This window comes from Saccopteryx leptura, chromosome 1 (assembly GCF_036850995.1).
Source record: "Saccopteryx leptura isolate mSacLep1 chromosome 1, mSacLep1_pri_phased_curated, whole genome shotgun sequence".
NCBI lineage: Eukaryota > Metazoa > Chordata > Mammalia > Chiroptera > Emballonuridae > Saccopteryx > Saccopteryx leptura.
The window spans coordinates 249290833-249317842 of NC_089503.1; the positions used below are offsets into that span (position 1 = coordinate 249290833).

General features: G+C 47.0%; 1 protein-coding gene across 2 annotated transcripts in view; it reads left to right on the top strand.

Moving 5' to 3' along the window:
* The first annotated feature begins 2287 nt into the window (after positions 1–2287).
* The window catches only part of VAV1 (vav guanine nucleotide exchange factor 1), a 70355-nt gene continuing 45632 nt past the window's right edge, over positions 2288–27010 (top strand). For both annotated transcript variants that reach the window (XM_066345364.1, XM_066345373.1), the window contains exon 1: positions 2288–2577. In XM_066345364.1, the coding sequence (XP_066201461.1) occupies positions 2374–2577 (204 nt within the window). In that variant the 5' untranslated portion in view covers positions 2288–2373. The remainder of the gene's footprint in view (positions 2578–27010) is intronic.

Sequence of the window (27010 nt, forward strand, 5' to 3'; positions counted from 1 at the left end):
AAAGGTTAAGGGATCAAGAACAAGAGAAAGAACGCCCTGGCCACGTTTATGGGGGTGGGGGGGGAGGGAGGAAGGAAAAAAGAGAGGGAGGTAAAAGGAAGGGGGGAAGGAAGAATAGAAAGAAAGCAGTGGTTTCAGCTAACGTTATTTTTGTGAGAGAGGCAGGGAAAGAGACAGAGAAACAGTAACATGGAGCTGTTCCTGTTTGTTCCCTGACTCAGCTAACATTTATTGAGGACTGTACTGCTTGTATGACTGCCTCAACGCATTTAATTTTTACTTAGGCCACTCAGTGAGGTAGGTACTATTTTCATCACCCACCCCCCCCCCATTTTCCAGATGAAGAAACTGAGGCGCCAGACAGCTAAGCCATATGTCCAAATTGAGCTGGTTTGTGAGGGGTCGATTCAAACATGGAGCCCCGGAAGGCCATCCTGTTTTATTTGCTTTCATCTTCCTACCTCCACCATCTCTGATCTCGACCATGATCTTAAACGGTCTCCCATTTTATGGATGAGAAAGTTGACTCATAGTAAGCCAAAGATACTTGGGGATGAGCACTTCTGGTACTGGTAGTATCACAAATCTGGGAATTTCCAGGCCGGGCTGCCCTCCCCACCCTCATGTGGAAGAGGGGCTCAAGAGGAGAGGAGGGGAGTATCTTCCTTGACCGCCCTCATGTCTAATTTTGGTTAGTCAAGAGCAGGGGTCCCCAAACTTTTTACACAGGGGACCAGTTCACTGTCCCTCAGACCGTTGGAGGGCTGGACTATAAAAAAAACTATGAACAAATCCCTATGCACACTGCACATATCTTATTTTAAAGTAAAAAACAAAACAAAATGGGAACAAATACAATATTTAAAATAAAGAGCAAGTAAATTTAAATCAACAAACTAACCAGTATTTCAATGGGAACTATGGGCCTACTTTTGGCTAGTGAAATGGTCAATGTGCTTCTCTCACTGACCACCAATGAAAGAGGTGCCCCTTCCGGAAGTGCGGCGGAGGCCCGGATAAATGGCCTCAGGGGGCCGTAGTTTGGGGACCTCTGGTCAAGAGGGTAGAGGGTATGTCCAGTAAAGGGGCCTAACGCCCCCTAGTGGTTACAAGAATTAGAAAATGCAAGGGGTGTCTAATAAGATTGAGGGGGGAGGGGAGGCCATTCACAACCTAGTGGGGTGAGAGACCGCATAGACAAGATGATTTCAGGTGGTAGTAACAGCTACGAATACAGTAAATATTTGCTAAACGAATCAATTAACAAACGACACTAGCAAAGTGTATAAGGAGAGAGATGATAATGACCAAGACCAGCGGGATAAATGGATGGATTTGGGATAAATGTCAGAGGTAGAGCTTTCAACCATTTATTTGTTTATTCATTCACTCAAGAAATATTGATGGAGTGTGTATATGTGCCAAGTGCAGCAGTAATAAGGGACAAATTTCTAAATAGACAATAAATAAATAAATAAGTATAATAAAATACCAGGTTTGACATGATCAGGACTTAAAGTAGAGATAGGGTGTGATGGGGTGGAATAAAAGGCTGTGATTTTAAATAGGGAGGTTTGGGACGACTTCATGAGGAGACATTGAGCAAAGACCTGTAGATGGTGAGGGAGCTAGCCCATGAAGTTGCCTAAGGCAGAGGAGGAGCACTTGCGAAAAAAGGCCCTGGGACAGGACGAGTCCAAGCTTGTTGGAGGAACAACAGGAGGACTGTGTGGCAAGTAAGTAGGGGGGGAGTGGAGGAGGTGAGGGCGGGGAGGGGCGAGAGATCCTATAGGACCTTGTGGAATGCAAGAAGGACTTTTACCCCCCAAAAGAAGGTATGTGACAAGAAGAGGGACATCCTGACTTGACTCTGATGCTCCCAAGCGCCCTCTGGCTGTTGTGGGGAGTATAGACTGGAGGGAGAGGGCGGGAGCGCAGGGACCGGGAAGGAGGACACAGCCTGGTCCAGGCTAGCGATGATGGGGCTATACCAGGGTGGTGGCAGAGAGGAAGGGGTGGGCAGAGGGCGGATTTTGAGTACTTTCAGGAGTTACGATTCAAAGGTTGGATATGAAGAAAGGCACCTCACTCTAGTTAGCTTGACCACCGGCAGCCGCTCCCCATTGCCAGGTGACCAGGTGTTGTGCTGGTGGGGAAAGAGATGTCTCGCGTGGAAGGGGCTCGGTTAGGCGGGGCTGGATATAGGTGCTCCCCCCGCCCCCAACCCTACGGCTCCTCCTCCTCCACCCCCTCTCCGGGCGACAGTTACAGGCAAAGAAGAGGAAGTGGTAGCTAGTAGCACAGGCAGGCAGGCGGGCGGGCGGGTGGCAGAGGCTGCGAGGGTGCGCGGGCCGGCCCGGGAAGGCAGCGGCCATGGAGCTGTGGCGACAGTGTACCCACTGGCTGATCCAGTGCCGAGTGCTGCCACCCAGCCACCGCGTAACTTGGGACGGGGCCCAGGTGTGCGAGCTAGCTCAGGCCCTTCGGGATGGGGTCCTTCTCTGCCAGCTGCTCAACAACCTGCTGCCCCATGCCATCAACTTACGCGAGGTCAACCTTCGCCCCCAGATGTCTCAGGTGAGCCCACCACGGGCTGTCGGGCCGAGGGGTGGAAGTGGGGAACATTCCAGGTTGGGTTAGTGCAATGTACCTCTGTGTCGGCAATGTAGACGGGTATATGCCAACTCTGCGGCTGGCTTAGGAGACGGGAGATGTGTGGACAGTAACAATGAGATTCTGGGATGACCCACGTCAGGGTAACAGAAATGTGTTCATAGGCATGAGTGAGCCCAAATCTAGGCTGAGAACTGACAAGCTGGGGGTTAGCTGCTCCCTAAGCCCCAGGTTGACTTCATTGGGATTCAAGGCTCCAGGTTCCATTCTCTGGAAGTCTTGAGGGGGTGCCTAGGAACCCCCTGGATGGCCAACAGGGTGCCTGAGGTTTTCTTTAACCCCCTACCCCCAGATTCTGGCAATGGGGGAGGGGCCTCCTCTCCTCCTTCCCCACATGTGTCTCCTCCTCAGGCCCTGGGCCCCTTCCTTCCCCTCACATCTTCTTCCCCTTGGCTTCCTGCCTGGGTCTGGGGCAGCTTGTGGCAGGTGGCGGCTCTGCTCTTTCCAGCTCTCTCTATCCTCTGGGGAACATTGAGGCAGGGCCGGTCCTGAGCCCCAAAGAGTGGGTTCGGGGTTTGGGAGCCTAGAAATAGCTGCTCTTTCTCAGTAACAATTTCTGTAAGGGCGGAGGGTCCGGGAGGAGGTAGATTTGACTGTGACCACCCTGACTCAGGAAATACATTCAAGTCCCTATTTGAATGTGGTTTGGGTGAGGGAGGTAACTGGACTGGATGCTCTCTCCGTAGCACTATCTCTGGTTCCCTATGGCTGCCTGGGTTCTGGGTGAAAATGGTGTATGCTGCTGGATGGGGGTTGGGGGTACCCTACCTGACATGGGGGTCCAAGGGGACCCACAGCCCAGACCTTAGGCTCTATAAGATGAAAGTCTTGTCCAGAGGAGCTGTAGGCTGGTGGGAAGGGCAGTTGGGGCATCTATAGGCTCCTCTCTGATCTGAGGTGCCATGTGCATATGGGGGAGGGGAAGTGCTCCGGGATAGGGCCCATGGGGTTCCCTGGGGGTGTTTCTTGGGACAGGGCCATGGGTGGAGAGATGGGTGCTCCCCCCTTCCTAGCCCAGGCAGGTTTTCTTGATGGACTGAGGGAGCTCTAGAAACTCCCCTCCCCCATTGCCAGCCCTTCTGGCCAAAAGCCATCCTGAATTTGCCTACATTTGCTTGTGTCTTTCTGGCTCCCAGCACATGAGGAAGTAGCTGTGGGACCTGTCAGGGCCCAGATCTGTAGGCTGGCAAGCCCCACAGTGAGGCTGGAAAAGCAGTTAATGGAAAAGTGAACAGGCCCTGGCCGGTTGGCTCAGTGGTAGAGTGTTGGCCTGACGTGCAGGATTCCTGGGTTCAATTCCTGGCCAGGGCACACAGGAGAAGTGCCCATCTGCTTCTCCACCCCTCCCCCTCTCCTTCCTCTCTGTCTCTCTCTTCCCCTCCCGCAGCCAAGGCTCCATTGGAGCAAAGTTGGCCTGGGCACTGGGGATGGCTCTATGGCCTCTGCCTCAGGCACTAGAATGGCTCTGGTTGCAACAGAGCAACACCCCAGATGGGCAGAGCATCACCCCCTGGTGGGCATGCCGGGTGGATCCCGGTCGGGCGCATGCGAGAGTCTGTCTGACTGCCTCCCTGTTTCCAACTTCAGAAAAATACAAAAAAAAAAAAAAAAAAAAAAAGAGAGAAAAGTGAACAGATTTAAGGATGAACTTGAAACCTGGCGTGCATCTTGCCTAAAGCTGGTTCTGTGATAAAAAGCAAGGAGGTGTGGCATTAATGTCTAGAAGGGCAGCTGCAGGGACTCCAGGGACCATCTTAATTCTATGTTCTGGGCAATGCCTAGGACCCAGGCCCAGGGCTGGCCCTCAAGGTGCTCCCAAACTGGGGGAAACAACCAGATACCTTTAGCCCATTGTTGTCAGGATTGTGGTAGAGGGACAAATTTCTGGGATGGTGGGTATTGGAGCAAAGACAAGACATTGGCCTTTCTGCAAGAGGGGACATTGTACTGGGTTTTGAAGAGTGAGTAGGAGCTTTCTCATTGCTCTGGCTTCTTGCACCCAGTTGTGTAAGGCCCCAGGCTGTGCAGGTATATTCCCTGATCCTTCCTGCCTGGGACCTCTGCACCCTCCTGCCCCTGCCATTTTGTCTCCCTTCTAAGCTTAGCCCCATACCCTGTTCACAGTGGGGATGTGTGGGGAAGCTAAAACATTAAGCCAGAGGGAGGTGCTGCAAAAACAGCCTCCCTAGGTTTGCAGATCCCTATGTGTCAACAGATGTAAGCCAGGGCTACGGGATGTTGAAGGGCAGAGAGAGAAAAGGGAGGGTGCTTCTGAAGGGTGTGGGAGGGGGTAGGGAAGTAATGGCATAAATAAAGGTGTGGAGGCTGGGATTAGGATGCTTCTCATTTCCTTTTCATAGTTCTTCTGTTATGGCTTAGTTGATTTCAGGAAAGAGGATGAGAAGAACATATTTAAACATTTATACGTGGCCCTGCTGGTTGGCTCAGTGGATAAAGCATTGGCCCAGCGTGCGAATATCCTGGGTTTGATCCCAGGTCAGAACACATGAAAAGTGACCATCTGCTTCTCTTCCCTCTCCTTCATCTCTCTCTTCCCCTCTTGCTGCCAGTGGCTTGATTGGTTTGAGCATTGGCCCGGGGCACTGAGGATAGCTCGGTTTGTCCCAGTGTCAGCCTCAGGTGCTGAGAATGGCTTGGCTAATTAACCCAGATGGGGGTTGCTGGGTGGATCCCAGTTGGGGCACATGCGGGAGTCTGTCTCTCTATCTCCCCTCCTCTCACTTAAAAAAATAAATAAACATTCATTTATTCATCAACAATTACGATGTATGCTAGACGCCCATCACGGTGCCAGGAACCATGAAGACACACACAAACCAGGAACAAGACACACACAAACCCCTGTTGTTGTGGACCCTGCGTTCTAGTGGGAGAGACTGACAATGAGCAAATAAGGAATGAAACATAAATTGTTAGGAGGTGTGCTCTGGAGAAAGCAAGCAGGAAAGGGGGACTCAGGAGTGTGGGGGCCACAGGGGCCTGAGAAGCCTCACTGATAAAGTGACATTTGAGCAGAGACCTGAGGGGAGTGAAGGAATGAACCATATGGATCTGGGAAAACAGTGCTCCGGATAGGGGGTACTATCAGTGCAAAGGCCCTGGGGTCAGAACAGGCGAGTGCTCACATAGGCTGTGCTATATTGCAGGGCAGTGAGTGGCCTGGCTGGTGGAAATGGTTCATGGGTGAGGTCAGATTGGAGGGTGTCTTCCAGCTGAAAGGTCCCTCAGATCTGAGGCCCAGAGAGAGTGAAAAATATTATCATAAATGGCTGCAGTGACAACCAGGCACCCCAACTCTCTTCCACTGTTCTCCGAGGCTCCAAATTCTGGGTCACAGAGATGAAACTTTATGGCTAAGGGTGTGAAAAGGAAGGGACAAATATGATAGTCATTGTGGGAAAGATCCACCAGGACAGGGGAGCTGATTAAACTTGGGGTGGGTACAGGCGCTGGGGCCAAGATGATGTCAAGGTTCCCAGCTCAGTTCATGCTGATGCCACTGGCAGAGAGGCAGGGAAGGGAGAGGGCAGGAGAGTTAGCACAGGAGGGTGGGCTAGGGAGCAGTGGCTTGAGGGAGCCAGATCTGGGTTCAAATGCTGATACCACTATTACCTGGCTTTATTTCCCTGAGCCTCAGTTTCTCCATCTGTGAAATAAAAACAGCACCTTTTTTGGGGTGGATACTTGTGATATTTCAGTACTGCTTAGCACAGTGTGTGATACCTGATAAAATCCTCACTAAAAAGTCTTTTTAGAAAGGATGTGGGGTAGCAGGAGTGGGTGCTGCATAACACAGCAGGTAGGAACTAGGTTAGGATAGCAGTTCTAAACCAGCAATTTTGACCCCTTGGGGACATTTGGGAAAATATGAAGACATTTCTGGTTGTCACTTCTAGGAGATCTTACTGGCATCTTAGTGGGTCGCAGCCGTGGATGCTGCTTACCAGACTACAAACGCTACACACAACAGAGAATTATCCTACCCCAAATGTCAGCAGTGCTGAGGTTAAGAACCCTGTGCTAGGGGACAGAGAGCCCAGTAGAATCTTTAAATTATTTAACCATTTGGTTAAGTAATACATTTATATCATTCAAATATTAAAATGTATAAAAATGCATGCATGGAAAATTTTAACTTCTAGTCCAGTTCCATAGACACTCAGTTTCTACCTTCCCCCATAAGTGACTACATTTTTTTTAAAGTTGACTGTATGTTCTTCCAGAATTTCTTTATGCAAACATAAACAAATAAGAATTTCTATTCTTGCCTGACCAGGCGGTGGCACAGTGGATAGAGCATTGGACTGGGATGCAGAAGGACCCAGGTTCGAGACCCCAGGGTAGCCAGCTTGAGCGTGGGCTCATCTGGCTTGAGCAAAAAAAGCTCACTAGCTTGGACCCAAGGTCACTGGCTCGAGCGGGGGGTTACTCAGTCTGCTGAAGGCCCGCGGTCATGGCATATGTGAGAAAGCAATCAATGAACAACTACAGTGTCACAACGAAAAACTGATGATTGATGCTTCCCATCTCTCTCTGTTCCTGTCTGTCTGTCCCTATCTATCCCTCTATCTGACTCTCTCTGTCCCTGTAAAAAAAAAAAAAAAAAAAAAAAAGAATTTCTATTCTTGCCTGACCAGGCGGTGGCGCAGTGGATAAAGTGTCGGACTGGGATGCGGAGGACCCAGGTTCGAGACCTCGAGGTCGCCAGCTTGAGCGCAGGCTCATCTGGTTTGATCAAGGCTCAGAAGCTTGAGCCCAAGGTCACTGACTTGAGCAAGTGGTCACTCGGTTTGCTGTAGCCCCCTGGTCAAGGCACATATGAGAAATCAATCAATGAACAGCTAAGAAGCTGCAACGAAGAACTGATGTTTCTCATCTCTCTCCCTACCTGTCTGTCTGTTCCTATCTGTCCCTCTCTCTGACTCTCTCTGTCTCTGACAAAAAGTAAATAAATTAATTAATTAATTTAAAAAGAAAGAATTTCTGGCCCTGGTCGATTGGCTCAGTGGTAGAGTGTCGGCCTGGCGTGCGGGAGTCCCAGGTTCGATTCCCAGCCAGGGCACAGAGGAGAAGTGCCCATCTGCTTTTCCACCCCTCCCCCTCTCCTTCCTCTCTGTCTCTCTCTCTTCCCCTCCCGCAGCCAAGGCTCCATTGGAGCAAAGTTGGCCTGGGTGCTGAAGATGGCTCCATGGCCTCTGCCTCAGGTGCTAGAATGGCTCTGGTTGTGGCAGAGCGATGCCCCAGATGGGCAGAGCATCGACCCCTGGGGGGCATGCCGGGTGGATCCCGGTAGGGCACATGCGGGAGTCTGTCTGCCTCCCCGTTTCCAACTTCAGAAAAATACAAAAAAATTAAAAAAAAAAAAAGGAAAGAATTTCTATTCTTACTTTCTGCACTCTTCCTTTAACGCTGACTGCTTTATACCCTGCTTTCTTTATTTTAATAATTGTCTTGGGAATTTTACCAAATCAATACATAGAGATTGTCCGCATTCCCTTCTGAAAGTGACTATATGATGTTCTAGATAGTTCACTTCTTTAACAAACCACTTATATTGTCCTGTGTGTCAAGCTTTAGTCTAAACCACAGGACAGCAAACTATAGAGGGCCGGATCTGTCCACAACATGTTTTTACAAATAAAGTTTTATTGGCACACAGCCATGCATATACATTTATGTGCTGTCTATAGCTGATTTCCAGCCACAACTATAAAATTGAGTAGTTACAACAGAAACTATTGGCCTGAGGAGATGAAGGTATTTACTTATCAGATCTTTGTAGAAAAAGTTCACTGATTCCTGGCCTAAATGCTTCCTATACATTAACTCATTTAATTCCTACACCAAGCTATGAGGTCAATAGTATTATTATCCTAATTTTTCATATAGGGAAACTGAGGCACATAGTGTTAAGTAACTTTCTCTAGGGGGTACCCAACTTGAAAGTGGCATAGTCAGGGATTTGAACTCACTCAGCCTGGCCCCAGGATCTGTTACTCTAACCTGCCTCTATTTCATTGCATGGCTGGGGGATCATTTATTTTACTACCCCCCACAACCACAGACACTTGGTTTTCGTTCTGACAAGCTTACTGCCATCAATTACCTTGTTCATGAGTCATTTTTTGGCTCCTGTACTGTGTAACTCTGGGCATGTGACTTAACCTCTCTGTGCTTCAATTTGATCATCTGTAAAAGGGAGATAATACATCCCTATCTTAAAGCATTGTTGTGAGAGATAAATGAGTTACTATAAAGGACCCAGAGAAGTACCTGGCTACATGTAAATATTACTATTGCTGCTTTACTTATGGGCAAGTATATCCATGGAATAAATTCTCAATAAGGTTTGCTGACTCAAAGTGAGTGTGTGTTTTGGAAATGGGGAAATTGTTCTCTATATGAGATTGTTCCCATATGGATTGTACCAATTACATTACCACTAGCAATGTATGAAAGTGTTTGTTCTCCATTGCCTTGCCAACAGACTATTCTGTTGTCAAGTTTTTTGGGTTGCCAACATGGGGGATAAATGAAGCTCATTATGGCTCAATTTATATTTCTCTTTTTTTTTAAATGAAGTTGATCCTTTTTTTCTTGTGTTTAAGAGCTGTTTTTATTTTCTCTCAGTGAAATACTTCTTTATATCATTTGCCCATTATTTTTATTCTTCTAGTACTGTTGGCCTTTTTTTTCTTATTGATTTCCCAGAGCTCTTTATATATTAGACTGGTTTGAATTTCAAGTCAAGTACTTATTAGCTTTGTGATCTTGGAGAACATTACTTAACCTATTTGAGCCCTGATTGCATTATCTACAAAATGGGGATGTGGGCCCTGGCTATGTGGCTCAGTAGATAAAGCGTCATCCTGGCACATCAAAGTCATGGGTTTGATCCCTGGTCAGGGTACATATAAGAAACAACCAGTGAGTGCACAACTAAATGAAACAACTGAGTGGAACAAAGAGTAGATGCTCCCCCTCCCCATTGCCTTTTTCTCTCTCTCTCCAATCAATGGAAAACTCTATAAAAATGAGGATATGTGGTCTGACCAGGAGGTGGCGCAATGGGAAGAGTGTCAGACTGGGACACAGAGAACCCAGGTTCAAAACCCTGAGGTCACTGGCTTGAGCGAGGGCTCCTCCAGCTTGAGCATGGGTTCACCAGCTTGAGCTTGGGGTCGCTGGCTTGAGCATAGGATCATAGACATGACCCCATGGTCTCTGGCTTGAAGCCCAAGGTCACTCACTGGATTGAGCCCAAAGTCACTGGCTTGAGCAAGGGGTCTGCTGTAGTCCCCCGGTCAAGGCATATATGAGAAAGCAATCAATGAACAACTAAGGAGCCACAACAAACAATTGATGCTTCTCATCTCTCTCCCTTCTGGTCTGTCCCTATCTGTCCCTCTCTCTGTCTTTCTCTCCGTCTCTGTCACAAACAAAACAAAACAAAACAAAACAAAAAACAGTTAAAAAAAATGGGGATGTGGGTAACACCTTTATCTTGGGGTTGTGTGAGGATTGAATGTGATAAGGTAAGTTAAAAATCCTATCGTAGGCCCTGGCCGGTTGGCTCAGCGGTAGAGCATTGGCCTGGCGTGCGGGGAACCCAGGTTCGATTCCCGGCCAGGGCACATAGGAGAAGCGCCCATTTGCTTCTCCACCCCCCCCCCTTCCTCTCTGTCTCTCTCTTCTCCTCCCGCAGCCGAGGCTCCATTGGAGCAGGGATGGCCTGGGCGCTGGGGATGGCTCCTTGGCCTCTGCCCCAGGCGCTAGAGTGGCTCTGGTCGCGGCAGAGCGACGCCCCAGAGGGGCAGAGCATTGCCCCCTGGTGGGCAGAGCGTCGCCCCTGGTGGGCGTGCCGGGTGGATCCCGGTCGGGCGCATGCGGGAGTCTGTCTGACTGTCTCTCCCCGTTTCCAGCTTCGGAAAAATACAAAAAAAAAAAAAAAAAAATCCTATCGTAGTGATTGACATATATTAAAGTGCTAAATTCATGGGAGTCACTCTTGCTAATTTAATTATTGGCTGTAGGATGTGATATAGTCAAGGTATATGATATTAGCTCTTGTGACAAATTACATCACTTCAGTGACAATAAGAATTACTTATTGCACACATAGCAGTCCAGTTTGGGTCAACTGGGGGGTTGAGGGGATGGCCTTTCTTTATAGTTTCTCTATGACCCTAGCTTCGTCCGTCTCATGGCCCCACCCTCCCTAAAGCTGTTGGAGTCCTCTCTATTTATCCAGAGGACATGGAAGGAGTGTGAGGAAGGAAACTATGGGAGGCTTCTATGGAACAGTCCCAGAAGTGGCGCCATCACCTTCATTCTTGTTCCATTGGCTAGAACTTGGTCACACAATCCCATCCAATTGTAAGAGAGGCTGGGAATGTAATTTAGCTGGAAGTCAGGAAGAACAAGGAAATGGGTTGGGTGGATATAGAGAAGTTAATGCCACAGAACCCCAGAGTGAGACCCAGCTGGCTTCAGAGATGCAGGCCTGAAGGGAGCTGGTTTGGAGGAACCTTGGTGAGGTGAGGAATGAAGAGGACCTGAACTAAAGCGATTCAGTTAGGGACGGAGGGCCTGGATGCAAGCAAATCAAAGTGGGTTGTACTATGTTGGCTGGAAGACTTCATCTCAACATGTCTACTAGGACTGATGGGGATGGAAGCCTGGGAGGGTCGATATTTGACGCTTTCCTTCTTTTCCATTCCATTCTGTTCTGTTCACTGATCTCCTCCTGGGCTCAGTACTGGGAAATGCTACCTTTCAGGGTTTTCAAAGGGGGTGCTAGAAAACCCTGTCCTTCCTCTGCTCCCTCCCATGGCTCCCCATTGCTCTTGGAGCAAAATACAAAGTCCTCACGATGGCTCAGAAGACTTGGCTTCTGTTTACCTCTCAGCTCTCATTTCTTCCCTCTCTTCCCTTTACTCATTCTACTGCAGACATACAGGCCCCATCACTGTTTCTAAAACCCACCAGGTGCAATCTTGCCTCAGGGCCTTTGCATGTGCTGTTCTTGTCCCATGGATCCCTTTTCCTCCAGATATGCACAGTGATTGTTCTCTATCTCCTTCAGGTTTCTTATCAGAGAGACCCCTGGTTTCCATATTAAAATTGCACCCCTTTTTCCTCCCTGCACACATACAGTTTTCATTCTCTCCCTTGTTTAATTTTTCCCCATAGCATTTAACACCCTCTGACCTACCACAGTTTTTATTTATTTGCTTATTATCTGCTTTCCTCGAAATGTCAGGGCAAAGCTTTTTTTTGTCTGGCTCACAAACTATATCTCCAGTGCCCAGCATATAAGTAGGTACTCAAGGAGTATTTATTAAATGTTCAGCTCATTCACTCATCATTCATTTAATACAGGAGTCAGCACACTATAACTTGTGGGCTGGCTGCCAAATTTTATAAACACAATTTAGTTGATACACAGTCACCCCCATCCACTGATATATTGTCCATGACTGCTTTCACTATCTGAATAGTCATAACAGAGACCTATGACTTGCAAGCCAAAAAAAAAAAAAAAAGACTGACTCTTTACAGAAAGAGTTTGCTGCTGATTGAGGCCTGATGTAATAGGCATTTACTGAGTGTTCACTGATTATTGGTTAGTGGTAGTTAGCAGTGGTTGAGTATGGATTGCCTGGAATTAATCCTACCTCTATAAGTTCCTAGTTATGTGACTTTGGACAAGAGTCTAGGTTTTCTCATCTGTAAAATGGGTAAAATGATGGTGATAATAGTAATAATAACTAATAATAATAATGATAATACTACCCACCTCATAGACATTTCTTTTAAAAATATTTTAAATGTTTATTTTATTAATTTTAGAGGGAGAAGAAGGAGAGAGAGAGAGAGAGAGAGGGAGGGCGAGAGAGAGAGAGAGAGAGAGAGAGAGAGAGAGGGAGAGAGAGATAGGAACATTGATCTGTTCCTGTATGTGCCCTGACGGGGGATCGAATCGACAACCTCTATGCTTCGGGACAGTGCTCTAACCAACCGAGTTATCCTGCCATGGCATACACATTTCTTTGTATTGGCCATGTGCTGGGTGATGGAGAAGTCCATGATAAATGAGATACAGATTCTCTTGCAGCTCATAAAAATAGACAAAAAAATAGGCTGTTACAACACATTCAGTGATGGGTTTGGGAGTCCAGGGCATTGTGGGAGAAGAAATCAGGAAGGCTTCCTGGAGGAGGTGACACGCTAATTGAATATGGGAAGTTGAGGTATATTTAGAGAGCCAAAAGCAGTTCTTTTTGTCTCCCTTGCTTATACTAATGGTGCCAGCAAGCAGATAGAATCTGAGTATGTGATAGATGAGCGCAGCTGACCTTCTAAAGATCTTACCACATTGCAGAGACAGACTGTTTTTCTTAGATATCAGGGATGGTGTTTTGTGACCTGAACTTTAGGAGGAACATAGGAGTCAGGTCACTTGGGCAATAGTGAAAGAAATAAAGGATGTTCAGTTGGAGAAGTTTAAGGCTTGAGGAAATTCTGAGCTTAGTCTGCAGAAGTGCTTTTTTTTTAAAGGTTTTATTTATTCATTTTAGAAGGAGGAGAGAGGGAGAGAGAGAGAGAGAGAGAGAGAAGGAGGGGAGGAGCAGGAAGCATCAACTCCTATATGTGCCTTGACCCCTATGGTTTTGAACTGGCGACCTCAGTGTTCCAGGTCGATGCTTTATCCACTGTGCCACCATAGGTCAGGCTAGAAGGTTTTCCCCCCCTCCTTTTTAGAGAGAGAGGAAGGGAGAGAGAGAGAGAGAGGAAGAAGCATTCATTTGTTGTTCCACTTAGTTGTGCATTCATTGGTCACTTCCTGTATGTGCCCTGACCTGAGATCCAATCCGCAACCTGATGTTTCTGGATGATGCTCTAACCAACTGAGCGAACTGGCCAGGGCCAGTGTGCAGAAGTTTAACCAAGTATCTTAGATTGTGTGACAAGAATACCCAATTGAAACTGGCTTAGTAAAAAATATATATATTTATTAGTTCACATAACTGAAAATATTGGGAGGAAAAATACCTTCAGGTCTGGCTGGATCCAGGAGGCTCAGACATTATTATATCAGGGAAATCATCCCCTACCCCTTCCCCACTCTTCATCTCTTAACTTTGCTCTTTTGCATGTTTTTCTCTATTCTCAGTCATTCTTTTCCCTAATGGAGGCCCAGCTGCTCCAGATTTGTGTTCCCACAATTCTCTGTCTAATAGAAAATGGGAGGGTCAATATAAAGGCCTTTTGAGCCAAAGTCTATGTTTCACTGGATGTGATTTTTTTTTTTTTTTTGGTGGAGTCACACATCCATTCCTGAACCAATTGCTGTGTTTAGAAAAATCTGATGCTCTGATTGGTCAGGCTGAGGTCACCTGTTCATCCTGGAGTTGGGGGCTGACTGGACTCTACCGAAAGGAATTAGACTGAGAGAGGGGGAGGGGCAGGTACAAGGGGGAAACTGAGGGACTGTCAGCGGAAGAAGGGGGAATAAGTATTAGGAGGCAATTGATATTTTATTGGTGTTAAGTATTATATTTAGTCTGGAGTTTCTCCGTGTCAGCTCTGCTGAAGTTCGGGGCCAACTTGTTCTCTGTCCTGGGGACTGTCCTGTGCATTGTAGGGCGCTGAGCAGCATCCCTGGCCCCCACTCACTTGATGCAATGGCGCTCTTCCCTTTTGAGTTGTGACAACAAAATGTTCCCAGACATGGCCAAATGTCCCCCTGGGGAGCAGGATCACCACTGGATTAGAGAAACTCTCTTTTGGAGGGAGTAAACTTCCTATCTTAGGGGAACCCAAAGAAATATAAACACTTACTGACTGGTGACAGTAAAGAAGAGTTTGAGAGTTTCTCGGAGTTAGAATATTCATTTCTATTATTAGTTTTAAATTTTTCCATTGATTTGAGAGAAAGAGAGGGAGGAAGGGAGAAAGAGAGAGAGAGTAAGAGAGAAGCATCAGCTCGTTTCACTTAGTTGTTCCTTTTAGTTGTGCACTCACTGATTGCTTCTTATACATTCCCTGACCAGGTGTTGAACTTGCAGTCTCTGGTATGCCAGGTTGACGCTTTATCCATTGAGCTGCCTGGCCAGACACATTTATATTATTATCAGCAGCAGGCACCATGCTGATTGCTAGGCCTTGGGAAAGAACACAGCAGATGAACTCTCTGCTCTCCTGAGTTCATGGCCTTGTGGGGGAGGAGGGGAGTGCATTTGTTTCTCTGGGTGGCTGTAACAAAGTACTACAAACTGAGAGGCTGAAAACCTGGAAATGTATCCCGACACGGTGCTGGTGTCAGAGCTCTGAAGTCAAAATGTGGGCAGGGCTGTTCTCCATCAGGAGGCTCTAGGGGAGAATAGATTCTTTGCCTCTTCCAGCTCCTGGTGTCTCTAGGCGTCCCCTAGCTGTGGCTGTGTCACTGAAACCTCTGTCTATGTCTTCACATGGTCGTCTCCTCTGTGTCTGTCGGTGCATCACTTATAAAAACACTTGTCAGTGAGTTTAGGGCCCACTGGGTAATCCAGAATGATCTCCTCATCTTGAGATCCTTAATTTATTAATTTCATCTTGCAAAATCCTTTTATTTCAAATAACAATCATATTCATAAGTTCCAGGTATTTGATGTGGACATATTTTTATAGGGGTCAACTATTTAACCCATGAGAGACAGTAAACAGGTGAATCAATGAAACATTATAATAAATGCTGCAGACAAAAACCAGGGATCAAGATGAAGAAAAACAAGGGGCATGCTTTCTTGAGGGTGGTTAAGGAAGTCTGAAGAACTGAGGAGGAGGAGCTATCTCTGAGAAGAATGGAGCAAGGAAGGCAAAGGCATGAAAAGGCCCTGTGGTAGGGAGGATCTGAATGAAGGATCTGCTGATGGAAAGTGAGTGAGTGAAGGAAGAGTCATAGGGAATGAGTTTTGGGAGTAGCTGTGGGATGTGTGCAGTATTCAGTGAAAGAGAAAGAGAGAGACAGAAAGGAAGAGAGATGAGAAACATCAACTTGTAGTTGTGTCACTTTAGTTGTTCATTGATTACTTCTATTCATGCCTTGACCAGAGGGCTCAAGCAAAGCCAGTGACCCCTTCCTCAAGCCAAGTGTTCAGAATTTAAATGTAATGGGAAGTTGTTGGCAGGTTTAAGCATATTGGTGGTTTAAAGATGTTCCCTCTAGCTGCTCTGTGGGGACTAGACTTTAAGGGCAATGGAGGTAGCAGCGAAGAGATCTGGGAGGAGGAAGTTGATGAAGATGTCTGGGCAAAAAGTGATGGTGGTCTGGACCAGGAGTTGGATACAATGTATCTGGTCTTGTTGAGCTGACCAGACTTGCTGAAGGATTAGATGAGGGAGAAGAGGGGCGGTGAATGAAAGGAGACAAGATGATGTCTAAATTTGTAGATTAAGGACCTGTACGATTAAGGTATCATTTGCTAAGAGGGAAGCCTGGACATAGAAAAATTTTGGGAAGTTATGATTGAGCCATGTTATATTGGAGATGGAAGGAATCTCAGAATAGTGGTTAACCCAATGGTTCCCAGGATGGGAGAGAGACATTGCTCTCCCGGAGGACATTTGGCAATGCCTGGAGACATTTTGGTTGTCACCACTGGAGGGAAAGATGTCCCACTGGCATCTAGTGGATAGAGACCAGGGATGCTGCCACATATAATGTTTTGGACAGCCCTATAAATATCAGCAGTGCTGAGGGCGAGAAATCCTATATAAGGGACATGGAATCCAGTGGTGTGAGCATCTGGGTTCCAGTCCTGACTGCAGGATCTTCAATGAGTTACTGAACCTCTCTGTAACTCAGTTTCCTCATCTTTCAAATGGGGGAAAGGATAGTCCCTCCCTTATAAGGATGTCATATGTATTTAATGAGTTAATAGTTGTAAAGTTGTAAAGCACTGTAGTGAGTACCTGTTAGTTATTGGAAAATAAATCCTTGGGAGCCAATGAGATCACCAGGTCTGAGGGTTGAGCCCTAGGGAGCAGCAGCATTGAAGGGTGAGAGAGTAGGAAGAAGCAACAAGAAGCCAGAAGAGGAGAATTCAGTAACTTTGGAGTAAAACCCAAAGAGTCTAGTGTCAAGAGGCCTAAAGAGGAAAGCGTATCCACACTGACATCTTGGTATGGTTTTAATAAAGTGGACAAGAGTTGACTCAAAGTATAAATGAATAGTAACAACAGAAACAGGTTCCACTGCACGGGGGTGGAGGGGAGGATGTATTCGGTGGGACACATGAATCTATGTAAACACAATAAATGAAAGTCAATTAAAAGAAAAAGAAACAGGTTCCACTGATTGAGCACTTACTATGTGCAAGTTTTTAAGATCTTAATACTTATTAACTCAAAAAGTTTTTTAAAAAATTATAAAATAAAAAAAATTATAAAAAAATTATAAAATACTTATTAACTCATTTTCACAACAAACTTATGGAGTAGGTGCCATTACGTCTCAGTTATCTATTATAGTTGGCCCCCCTTATCTGCGGATATATGTTCCAAGACCCCCAGTGGATGCCTGAAACTGTGGAGAGTACTGAATTCTGTATATACTGTTTTTTTCCTATGCATACATACCTATGATAAAATTTACTTAATAAATTAGGCATAATAAGAGATTAACAACAATAACTAATAATAAAATAAAACAATTGTAAGAGTATACTGTAATAAAAGGTGGTCTCTCTGTCTTTCAAAGTCTCCTTTGTATTGTGTGTACAGTGTGGATATGCTGGACAAAGGGGTGATTTCTGTCCTCGATGGAATGGAGCAGTACAGCGTGAGATTTCATCACACAATACAGAATGGCATGTAATTTATAACTTATGAATTATATACCTCTGGAATTTTCCATTTAATATTTTCGGACTGCAGTTGACCGCAGGTAACTGAAACCACAGAAAATGAAACCATGGATAAGGAGGACTTCTGTGCTGTGAAACAAACAACCCCAAACATAGTGCTGTAAGACAACAACTATTTTATAATTCTCGCAGATTCTGTCAGGGGTTCAGATGGGGCGCAGCAATGATGGTTTGTCAGCTCCATAATGAAGAACCTTGAAATGTCTGAGTGCTGGGATCACCTGGTGAATCCTTCACTGGAATGGTGGCTGCCTGGGCTGGGCTATTGACTGGAGCATTGGCCTTGGCTTCCTCACAATATGGCAACTAGGTTTTGAGGAGGAGCTAGAAGAGAGAGCAATTGTTCCTCAAAGACCAAGACAGAAGCTTCAAGTCTTCTTTTGACCTACTTGGAGCGTCCTGCAGTGTCACTGTGTTGCATTCTTGGTGACAAGTAAGTCACTAGTTATGCAGATGAGGAAACCAAAACATGGAAAGTTTAAATTGCCTGAGTGAATAAATAGCTATGCTGGGATTTGAACCCAATGGCCCAGGCCCTCAAAACTTGTGACCATGCACGCTACATGACTATTGCCTCTTTGAGGGGATATAGGAGCCTTTCAGGTGGTTATGAAGATGGTCTTGGATTGAGATTTCTGGTTCTTAAAGTTCACTCAGGGTGGCGGACATAATAATAGGTCTCTCAGATGGAGAGAATTTACTGCACAAAAAAAATTAGGGGATATTTTATAGCTTCATATTCAATTTGAAATATCCCCTAATTTTTTTGAGCAATATAATTCAGAGAATTTGCTAGTGGGTGAAGGGGAAGCTGAGAAGACAGTTGGGGTATACTAAGAAAGGAGGGACAAGGCTGATGGAACAATAGAAGGAAGTGGTGTGACCAGGATCCAGGGCCGTTCAGTGAGAGCTAGAACATGGGACAATAGCTTATCTTCGGGGAACCAAGATCATGGAATAGACAAATTTTCTGCTAGAAGAAGTAGAGAAAGACAGGGAGAAATACACTGGCTTCTCTCTTCCTCAGGCCGACTGGTCTCCTGACTGGGCTTCCCATTGGCTAAATCTATCTGGAAGTCAAGGTGCCTTTGCACCTTGGAAATGTAGCCTGGGAAATGTAGTTCCCTTCATTACAGAGCAAAGCAGAAGAAGGTTGCAGAATGGATCTGAGTGCAAGCAAGCTTTAGAGACCTTGAAGAAGTGGTTGCCTCTTGGCCCTGGCTGGTTGGCTCAGTGGTAGGGCTTTGGTCTGGCTTGTGGAAATCCCAGGTTCAATTTCTGGTCAGGGCACACAAGAGAAGCAATAATTTCATTCCCCACTCCTCCCCCTTCTCTTTCTCTCTCTCTCTCTTCTCCTCCTGCAGCCATGGATCAAATGGTTTGAGCAAGTTGGCCCCGGGCTCTGAGGCTGGCTCTGTGGCCTCACCTCAGGCACTAAAATGGCTTGATTGTGGAGCAACAGAGCAGTGGCCCCAGATCGGCAGAGCATTGACCAGTAAGGGGCTTGCCGGGTGACTCCCAGTCAGGGCGCATATGGAAGTCTGTCTCTGCCTCCTCGTCTCTCATTTAATTAAAAAAAAAAAAGTGACTGCCTCTTTGAGCTCAGTGGATTATTTCAACTAAAGGGCACTGCTGTTAACTATTTGCTTGAAAATTGATGTTATACAATGGTTTTATTTCCTGTGGCAAGGTTCTCCTTAACTGGCTCTGTTACGGTTGAAGTTTAGCTCACTTTTACATCAAACCCAGATCTTCTTTCTTAGTACTTTTCTTGTCACGGGCCAGCAGCACACAGCTAATCAGCCTTCCTCCATACAGCCTATCAGAGATCTGCCTCCCATGATTATGTCTCCAGCTTCCCCCAAGTTGCCTAGAGCTGGCAGAACACCCACAGCCCGTTCATGGTTCCTCAGTGGACAGTGTTTCCAGAACTCCACCTTGGGCTGGCTGTCTTGTGCCTGTCTGCTCAGGGGACCTAGAATGATGCCCAGGCAGGCAGAAGTTAGGAGCACCCCAAGAGATGTGGGGCTGTTGCTTTCAGTCTGATCTGTGATTAAGCATGGGGCCAGGAGGCATTGGAGAAAATGCTTCAAAAGGCACCAACTCTTTGTGTTTCCCTTGCAGGGATTCTGGGAGATATGGCAGAATGGTGGGATGTTTATGGTGTAACCACTTGTCCTTTTGATCACATGGCTTGTTTTTATAAATAAGCACCTGAAACCACCCTTGATTCACTCCCTCCCCCTCCACTTTTTTATCACTCTGGCCTCCAATCTCTTTCTTGACCTCCAGACGAGGCAGGGTCCAGGCAGTGTCCAGCCTCAGGACCTTTGCACTTGCTGTTCCCTCTGCCTGGAATCCTGTTCCTCCAGACACAGACTTGAATCATTTCGTTCTTTAATTAGTCAATGTCACTTTTTCACCAAGGCTTCTTGGACCTGCTTATTTAGAATGGCACTGCCTCCTGACACTCCCCACCCCTTCTTCCTACTCATTTTTGTCCCCGAACACCACCTTCTAATACACTATATTCATTTTCATGTAACACATTGTTTGCCTCCTGCTGCTGGAATGCCACCCTCACAGGACAGGGATCTGTACCTCTTTTGTTCACAGCTCTCCCTGCAGCACTTGGACGAGTGCCTGGAGCACGATGGACGATCAGCGCCCCCTCATGTGCTGTTCCCTCTGCCTGGAATACACCCCGTTCTGTTGATGGACATTTGGGTTGCTCCCACTTCTTGGCTCTCACAGATAAAGCTGCGGGACATCTGAGTGCAAGTCTCCACATGAACGTTTGCTTTCACTTCTCTTGGGTCAATGCCTGGGGATGGACCAGGTTGCATGGTAGTGCGTGTTTGACTTTTTATTTATTTATTTTAACAATGACAGCACCATAATGTGGGGAATCTTTTTTAAAAAAAATGTATGTAGGCCCTGGCTAGTTGGCTCAGTGATAAAGCATTGGCCCAGTGTGTGGATGTCCCAGTTTGATTCCCTGTCAGTGCACACAGGAGAAGTGACCATCTGCTTCTCCACCCTCTCCCTCCCCTTCTCCTGGAATCTCTCTCTCTCTCTCTCTCTCTCTCTTTCATTCCCCCTTCTACAGCCATGGCTTGATTGGCTCTGAGCAAGTTGACTTAGGGCACTGAGGATGGCTCCGTGGCCTCTACCTCAGGCAGTAAAATAATGGCTGAGTTGCTGGGCAGCAGAGCAGTGGCCCCACATAGGCAGAGCATTGACCAGTAGGGGGCTTGCTGGGTGGATCCAAGTCCGGGCGCACGTAGGAGTCTGTCTCTCTGCCGCCTCTCCTCTCACTAAAAAAATAATGATAATGATAATAAGAAATGTATTTATCAATTTTAGAGAAAGGAAAGGAGAGACAGAGAGAGACATTGATTTGTTGTTCCATTTATTTATGCATTCATTGGTTGATTCTTGTATGTGTCCTGACTAGGGTTCGAACCTGCAACCTTGGTGTATGGGGATGTTTTTGTTGTTTTTTTTTTGCATTTTTTTTTGCATCTTTCCAAAGCTGGAAATGAGGAGGCAGTCAGACAGACTCCCACATGAGCCCGACTGGGATCCACCCGGCATGCCCACCAAGGGGCGATGCTCTGCCCCTCTGGGGCGTCGCTCTGTTGCATCCAGAGCCATTCTAGTGCCTGAGGCAGAGGCCACAGAGCCATCCTCAGCGCCCGGGCCATCTTTGCTCCAATGGAGCCTTGGCTTCGGGAGGGGAAGAGAGAGACAGAGAGGAAGGAGAGGGGGAGGGGTGGAGAAGCAGATGAGCGCTTCTCCTGTGTGCCCTGGCTGGGAATCGAACCCAGGACTCCTGCACACCAGGCCGACGCTCTACCACTGAGCCAACCAGCCAGGGCCTGGGGATGTTGTTCTAACCAATTAAGCTACCCAGAAAGGGCATGTTTAACTTTTTAAGAAACCGTCAACCCATTTTTCCAAAGCACTTGTACCACCTGGTACCCCACCAGCAGTGTGCGAGATCTGCCTGGAATGCTTCTCCTCTTTGCTTCACCATTTCTTAATCCTTGGCTTTATCAGACGCGTCTCCTATTTAACCAGATCCCATGGCTCTCTGTGCTTTTATGCACACTCACTCATCACTGTGCTAATATCTGCTTAGTGTCTTTCTCTCCACTAAACTCTATAAGCTCTGTGAGGACAGGGTTCTGTCTTGGCCACCACCAGGTCCACGATGAGGCACATACTAGGTACTCAATACCTGCTTGCTGAATGAATGTACAACCTTGCCTAGTGGGCTAGGTGCTAGACGGGAGATTCATTTGGTTGGTATTTTCATTCTCAATGTGAAGATGAGGAAACTGGGGCCCAGAAGGTACAGAGACCCATCCAAGTCCCTCAGCTTGCAGTGGCTGAGCTGGGACTCTGTCAGGACCCCTTGACAGATGCTGAGATGTTGAATGTGTGCTGGGGTGGGAGAGCAGGGAGAAGAGAGACAGACTGGCACGTGGAGGGTTCTGAAGACCAGGATGAGGAGTTTATGTGTTGAAAAGGGTGCACAGCACACCCACCTTCTGTTGTTTGCAAGATGAAGTCTTGTAGCCTGAAGATTAAGGGGCTGCAAGGGCTGAAGGCAGGGGGCCCTCTTTCTCTGTCTCCCCAGCAAGCCCTGGTAACAGGCATTTCCTGTTTCCGGCCACTCCCTGGGGCTGGGGTGGGGGTGGGGAGTTGATTGTAGTAGTGTGCTCAGCTCTGGGTCCTCTCTAGGGCTCTGCTATCCTCGGAGGCCAACAAAATGGGTCTGTTCCTGCCCACTGGTTCCCTGAAGAAGGGCAGCGAACTAGCCACCCTTCTTGCTCTATCTTTGTGCTGGTGGGGGACCTGCAGGCAAAGGGGAAGTGCCAGGGTGTGGATTTGCATGTGGGTAAGATGCCAGCTGAACCCTGTTACTCTGGTGGAAGGAGAAGGGGAGCTGAAGTGGTTGCTCCCCAACAAGGAAGAAATGTCCTCATACACTCTGCCTATGTTTTGTTTAAAGGGTATTCTGTCCTCTGCCACCTTCTCCCATGCCACAGGGTACTGGGAAGTTTTTCTGGTGGTCTAACCTCAGTGGCTCCTGCTGTCTGAGGTAGCCCCCTTCTTCAGCTGGCCTCGCTCCAGCCCAGAGGGCTGATGAGTCATAATCCCTTTCCCCCTTTGAGGTGTCACATGACTGGGGGGAGGGAGTCTCAAGGCTCAGCTGATCTCCCTGAGGTCTGGAAGGAACTTCCTCCCCCAAGCCAGATGAGGCCATCTGTTCTGTTGCTCTTGGTGACCTGTAAGGCATGTCAAGTATCAGCCCACAAACTCCACGAAGGCTGCTGGGCTAGAGGGTGGTACATGTGGCTCTTGTCACATACTGAACCCCCCAATATGGTCCCGCATTGCACCAGGGGGAGGCCTGGTGTGGTTCAAAGAGAGTGTGGTGCAGTGGTTAAGGGCATTGCCTCTAAGCCCAGAAAGCCGGTGTGTACTCCTCATTCCTGTCTCTGTGGCCTTAGGCGTATGTCTTCTCTGTGAACCTCAGCTGTCTCATCTGTCAAATGGGGATTCATTCATCTATGCACCAACTTTCATTGAGCAACTTCTGTGTGCTAGTCATTGTACTAAGTGCTGAGGTCACAGCTATCAACAAAATACAGGGAGAATCCTGCCCCTGTGGAGCTGATGTTCTAGTGTGGAGAAGTGGGTGGATAGAGGACAGACAGGAAATAGTAAAATAAGTTAAGTGACATATACAGTGCTCCAGACAATATATGGGGAAAAAATAAAGCAGAAAAGGAGGATGGGGAATACTGTGTGCGTGCATACGTGGTTGGGAAGGTCTCACTGAGAAGTGGTATTTCATCAAAGGTGGGAAAGAGACAAGGAAGGGAGGCCCCAGGTTAATTATGGAACTTACAGTCTAGGCAGAAAGGAACAGCTAGTACAAAGGTCCTGGGGCTCAATCATGCCTGACATGTTCTAGGAACAGCAAGGAGACCCATGTAGCCAGAGGAGAGTAAGCAAGGTGGAGAGAGGGAAGTGACAAGGACAGGTTGGGCAGTACTGTCGGCTGTGGGGAGAACTTGGGGTTGCATCTGGGTAGAATGAGAGTCCTGAAAGGTTTTGACAATATCGCGCTGGCCGCTGTATTGAAAAGAAATTATATAAATCACAGGAGCCAGTGGCTCAGTGGATAGAGCATCCTCTCGGCTTATGGATATCATAGGTTCGATTCCTGGTCAGGGTACACAGGGAAATCAATCATATGCTTCTTTCCTCCTCTCCCTCCCTCTTCTCTCCCACTTCTCTCTCTCTTCCCCTCCCACAGGCAGTGGCTCCCAGTGGCTTCCAGTGGCTTCCAGTGGCTCCTAGTGGCTCGATTGATTCTAGCGTTGGCCTAGGTACTGAGGATAGCTCGTTGAGCATCAGCCTCTGGGGCTAAAAATAGCTCGGTTGATTAAAGCATAGGCCCCAGATGGGGCTTGCTGGGTGAATCCCTGTCTGGGCGCATGCGAGAGTCTGTCTCACTATCTTCCTTATTCTCACTTAAAAACGGAAAAGAAAATAAATTATAGGGGTTCAGGGGTGGGAGCAAGGAGTCCAGGGAGGAGATTATTGCTGTAATCCAGGTGAGTGATAATGGTGGCTTGAACCAGGGAGATGGCAATGGAGGTGGAGAGAAGGTGGAACCAACAGGATTTACTCATGGATTGGTAATGAAGTGAGATAAATAGAGGAGTCAAGTCGACTCTGGTGTTTTGGGTCCAAATAACTGAAAGGACAGATATTATTAGAGCCTTCCTCCTAGGTCTTGGTAACAAGTCTGTTGGGAGAATTAAACAAAACCTTCACATCAAACTCTTTGTATAAGATTTGGAAAAGGCTAAGTTCTCAATAAATGGTGCCTGCCCCCAACAAGGGCTGGGGGTTGTGATCATGATGGTGATACTGCAGATAATGATTATACTGATGATGGAAATGATAGTAACATTGATGATATGATAATCTTGATTATGGTGATGGTGATGATGGTGATAATTGTGGTCTGCTGATAATGATCATTTTCAGATATTGAGGGCTCACACCATACCAGGCCCTGTACCTGTATTATTATTCTAAATGATAACAGCCGGACACAGCAGGCTTTATGATGGTCCCCATTTAGTAGGCGAGAAAACAAGTTGAGAGAGAGGAGCTGACTTGCGCCAAGACACACAGAAGGTAGGAGGGTCTTCCTGTTTCCTTTTGGATCAGGAGCCCGTTGGGGGTATGTTCTCTGTCCTGTTTCCTATCTTACCATCCCCAGCACCTCCCTCCTGACTCCGAGAAGAGTAGGTTGGAGAGAAAGCGCTGAAGGTTAGTGATGTTCACAGTGAAGATGCTGTGACCCTGGTCAGGAGTGAATCTGCTGATGGGAGAGATGTGTTGGGACCTCCTCCCACCTTCAGCGCCTTGCTGTCCTATCCCAGCACCTCTGCGAAGTTCTTCTTGCTCCCTTATTTCTCAGCTGGACTCTTTGTGAAATCTCAGTTTCTTCGAGCATTTGCGTGTCAGTCGTTCTTGCAGTGACTATAATATGAAGCTCTGGAAGATAAGGGAGTAGGGGTAGACCAAGGAGAATTGCTCAGGGCATTAGCAGGTGCTGCGGGTGCCCCACCTGTAAGTTCTTAGCTCACTCTGGGGTCACGTACAGAGGGTTCTTGATGGCCCCCTGAACCTCTCTGACTGAGAATGTTCTCTGGCTGTGGGAAGAGTCTCAGCCTGCCCGGGGCAGCCTAGAAGTGCTGGGAAGTTACCCTGAGCGGTGCCCACAAGCAGTGCTGGTGGAGAGTTGAGGGATCAATATCATGGTGTTCTTATTTCTGATATGGGATGATACTGGGCAACGCCTACCTTATCTACCAGAGGATCGGGCTCCACTTGACGTCAGCAGGCACCTGCTGGGTGGGAGTCCTTCTCTGCCCTGTCCCACTTCCCTGCTGCCCCAAGTCCTTCTTGGATCACCTCTCAGATATACTACGTGTACCCAGGGGTGGGATTCAAATAGTTTAACCACTGGTTCTCTGCCCTATGACCATTTTAAGTATAAAAATACTGATATACCGAAAGGTAGTTTATTATTTCCTGCATTTAATATTTAAATAAGAACAATAAAAGAGGTACACAAAACTAGATTATAAGAGAAAGTTTTAAAATATTAATGAAAAAATATTAAATAATACCTGACAAAAAACAATAAAGCTGTTATTTAAGATATTTCCATATGGCTTCATAATTGGCACCCTCACTTGCAATTTTCTTTGCTTTTATCTGAGCATCATCAGCTGTGTGATTTATCCTTAACCATCTTCTCACTGTAGATTCCTTTACCTGTGGATGGAATGAACATCACTATGGGCGCTTAGAATACGCTATTGAGCAGATGAACATTAAAAAAGAGTAAGGAATGTAAATCTGTGATTTCCACATTGGGTGGCTGCCCAGGCGCCGACCTTAGAGAGCACCCTGATTACAAGTGCCATTTTAACAACCAGTTCGCTGAACTCAACAAAAAATTAGGTATTGGTTCTGCCAAACCTGTGCGAACTGGCTGAATCCCACCTCTGTGTGTACCATAAATCCATCTGTCATGGGCTTTTTCCAGGGGTCCAAACTAGAATAGGGATGCAATCTCAGCACACCGCTCGATTTGTAATGTAAGTGATACCCCCAGACAACTGTGCTGTATTGTACAAAGAGTAAACACAGGGTAATGTCTGTAATTTAAGTCACCATGGCGGCACACAGAGAGCATCGCTCAGAGTGGTGGAGGCCGTTCTCCCCTTGGTTCACCAGGGGAGTCTCAGCTCCGCTCTGTTGTCATCTGTTCTTCCTTGTGTGAAATCTACCACATATGAATGAGGTGGGGGAAGGCATATAGGAAATGTTTAAAGAATAATAAAATGAGCAATGCACCCATCCCTCCGGTGAAAAATTAGAACATTACCATTTCTTGGGAATCCTTAAAACAGTGCCTCTCAAGCTTTTTTGACTGACTTTCGCAAGAAATGCATTTTTTCCCATGACTCCCACACCCACTGTCTGAAGAGCATGCGTGATTGAAACGAGAGCTTTGCATCCCCATCTTTTTGACACTGAAAACATCGCAACGTGTTTTATTCCATTTCAGTGGGATCTGCTCAGCTCATTCTGTGACCTGCTAATGGTTCGTGGCCCACAGTTTGGGAAACAGCCTTAGAAACCCCTGTTCGCCCTTCCTTGATTACATGCCCCGTCTCCTTTCCATACTCCCGAAAAACAGCCCACATGCTAAGGAACTGAGGCCTCCTGCTCCAAGGAGAATAAGCCATTTTGGAAGCTGATCTTCCATCTCTGACCTGATGATGGCAGCCTGGACCTAC